Below are 3,261 nucleotides of genomic sequence, written 5' to 3'. Positions count from 1 at the left end.
GCGGCTGCCGATCGATAGACTGATCACCTATCGATCTTTCTTCCCATCACCGAGCGCAACCCTGACGTACCCCTTTCCCCGCCGGCTTCGAATTGCGGACGGATTAACTGGCTTGGGCCCCGCCAACTGGAACAACTCGCGTGGTTGTTCAGACGACCAGACCACCTGCGTCGTGATTGCAAGCGGTGTGAGGAAAGTTTTTTGCAACGGATAAGTTGTGTCTGCCTCTCCATTCACCAGCCCGCCCTAACGTACGACCAATTTCTAATGCAACTCGAGTCGGCTCTGGCCGTCCGAGACATAGAGTAAGTCTTGATTTACCAAACCATTTTGTTTGTACAGGTCTATGTTCTGACAGTCTGTCAGAGAAGGTAGATGCTGCTGCCCAGCAGTCAGCTGTGTGTGCATCTCAAGTGTAACAGTTGGAAGGTGAAAAAAACATCCAGGAAAAATTGGCCCAAGAAAGAGGTCTGCATGTTTTGCCCTGGCTGGCAGCTGACAGTCAGACTTCCCCAAATGCATAACGCACCCTGCATGAAGTTGACTTGGCCCTGTGCAGTCTAATTGGCTAATGTTGCAGACCATGCCATCTCGGAATGCACTGGAGAGTGTTGCACGTTTCTCTTGGTATGTGGGGCGACTGAGTGTTAAACAGTCTTTAGCACTGCATTGTGCAGGCTATTAGTGAGCAAGTCAATGAGTTACTTGTGTGCAATAGCCTTTACATATTTTTAGAGGTTTTCTAGCTGTCTGATATGGTGCAGGATATCTGTTACTGTATATGGCATAACCAGGTCTTACTATGAATGGCATTTGCCTTTACACAGTTCACTTTTTCCTGAAGTATTCAATTGTAGAGGGCTTGCCCTGCCCTTCTGACATAGGGGGCTTAAAACCAGCTTTGGGTTCTAGCAACAAGTTTAAGGGGAAAAAACCTAAGAAGCCTCATCTGTGCTGACTTCTGTTTCCACAGCACAAATGACACACTTGTCCATGATCAGTGAATTGAAAGTTGTGGGTTAAATCTATTAGGTCCTTGGGAGTCTAAATGGATATCATGTGGAGAGTAATTAAGCAGTCCTGCTCCAAAGACTACAGAGTAGAAATTCTGGTTAAAAACAGACAGGGACAGCATTTCCTCAGTCAAGGTAAAAAATAAGTTTTAAAGAATCCTGTACTTCAGAAAATGCAGCTCTTAATCAGAATTAACTGGCTGAAGCCCAGCTTGAGTGACAGTTTTATTAGAATATTCTAACTGGGTTAAACAAGATTTGCAGAAGCTAAAGAGGTATTGTCTCTAGCTGCATTAGTAAAATTAACAATGGAGTTAATGAATCATACTACATACATACAGGGATACAAAAGTACTGTGCTTTTATTTTCAATATAAAAAAGTTACTTGTCTTTGGTTTTATGACTTAAAGTCTGTTTAGAACCTGTCACCGTCTTCATGTGAGGTCAATAGTGAACAAATTTAATGCTTGAACAGGCAATTTCCCCACAGTTACAAGCATGTGCTGTAAACTGCAACTTTTTGGCTGATGGACTGTAAGAGGGAGCGCACTGTCTCTTCCAGCTCCACCAGTTGCTTTGCTTTGTCTTCCAACACTTTTTGATTGTTCTCATATGTGTCCTCCAGATCTGCAAGGAAAGGGGGAAATTATTCTCTGCTATCAACAGTACGTCTGAGTAGTTGGCTATCATAGTCATATTTGTATATATTCAATCTATGAAGTAGAGGAAAAGTACCTGAGATTTGCCTAGTCTGGATCTCTGGGTTTATCCCATTTTTAGGGACCTACTGAATTCATGCTGGAAGTGAGCTCCGCAGCGTATCCTTTAATCTTGCAGGTTCCCCTGTGCATGCCCCCCCCCCCCCTTGCTTCCAGCTTGCTCCTGATTGGTGGGGAGGCAAAAACTAGAGTTTTAAATATGGCACCATTTTTGCTACTCGCCGCTGATGGGCCCTGGCAGCCACGCTGTCTGTTGCAAACTGGGCAGAAGGCAAAAACAGCGCCATATTAAAAAAGCATATTTTGCCTCCCGGCTGATCAGGAGTGAGCAGCTGGAGTAGGGGGAGGAAGAGCAGGGGAACCTGCAAAATAAAAGGAGCTTCTGCACACCCTACTTCTGCTGTGAATTTGGTAGGTCTTTATACAAAACAAATGGGTAATGTGGAAACAAATAACCATAAATGTAAACATGAGATTTGGTCCTTTTCATTCATGCAATAAAAATGGTCTGCTATTTGTAATGATTGATCTGACTTAAAATTATACAGTGATTCTCTGCAACTGAGCTGAAGTTAAGGAGGAATAGGTTCCCATTGAAGCAGATCTTTTCCTCTGTTTTTTTCCTAGCTGGTACAATGTTTCACTTTGCTTTATTTACTGTGTGTGGCTGGGTGTGGAACAAACTGTGATGCTGGATTTGTTTCAACTTTCTGGCAAAACTCACTTTTTGAAGCACTTTGCTGGCTCCAATTCATGCACCATGATCACAATGCACTTGGGCTGGGGATCTCAAAGCCCAAGGTACTTGTGATGGCAGGAAACACCAGCCTTTGGACAGAACCTGTATTCAGTTTGTCTTGAGGCCATGACACTTTTTTAAAGTACATTAGCTCTAATTCAGGCCAGATACATTTGGAGAATTAGGAGTTGCAGATCATCTCAGAAATGAGATGATCTGCAACTGAATTGACATCTAGCTTAAAATATTTTGGGACCTTTTCAGTGGAAGGCAGTTCTAAATATTGCATGTACATTTATGCCTGAATTTCATGCCACTTACTGCCATAAGTTAATTTATCCTTTTCATCCTTCCATTGATGAGATTACGAGCAATTGTGAAGGGAAACCCTTTTTCTTACACATGACATCTTACCCTTGAGTAGCTGGAGTTTGTTGTTTGCCTGGGCCAACAGTGCTTTAGCTTCATTTTGCAGTATTCCAGCTTTTTTCCTGGCTTCAGCAGACTCTTCTGCTTTCTTGGCAATCAGGTTTTCCACTCTTTTATATTTGTCATTCAACTCCCTGTCCAGTACCTGCAGTTTCAGATTTGAACACAAGGCGGAGTTAATTGTTCAGAGAACTGTGTAAAGCAAACATACATTTTGGAACTTTAATCTGCTATCCTCATTAGATAGCATAGCACAAAGTGTTCGTTATTGCAGCCTCTGTTGTTCCAGCAACATTCATCTTCTGTTGTAGTTACCTCTTTCCTCCTTTATATTAGCACTATGGCTTGTATTTTATAAAT

General features: G+C 42.6%; 1 protein-coding gene across 1 annotated transcript in view; it reads right to left on the bottom strand.

Moving 5' to 3' along the window:
• Positions 1-1,143: 1,143 nt before the first annotated feature.
• Positions 1,144-3,261, bottom strand: part of LAMB1 (laminin subunit beta 1) — a 67,953-nt gene continuing 65,835 nt past the window's right edge. The window contains 2 exon segments of the mRNA XM_006039417.1: positions 1,144-1,641; positions 2,887-3,046. Of these exon segments, the coding sequence (XP_006039479.1) occupies positions 1,505-1,641; positions 2,887-3,046 (297 nt within the window). The 3' untranslated portion in view covers positions 1,144-1,504.

This window comes from Alligator sinensis, unplaced genomic scaffold (assembly GCF_000455745.1).
Source record: "Alligator sinensis unplaced genomic scaffold, ASM45574v1 scaffold100_1, whole genome shotgun sequence".
In the NCBI taxonomy this organism is placed as follows: Eukaryota; Metazoa; Chordata; order Crocodylia; family Alligatoridae; genus Alligator; species Alligator sinensis.
This window is presented reverse-complemented; position numbering and strand designations above follow the sequence as displayed.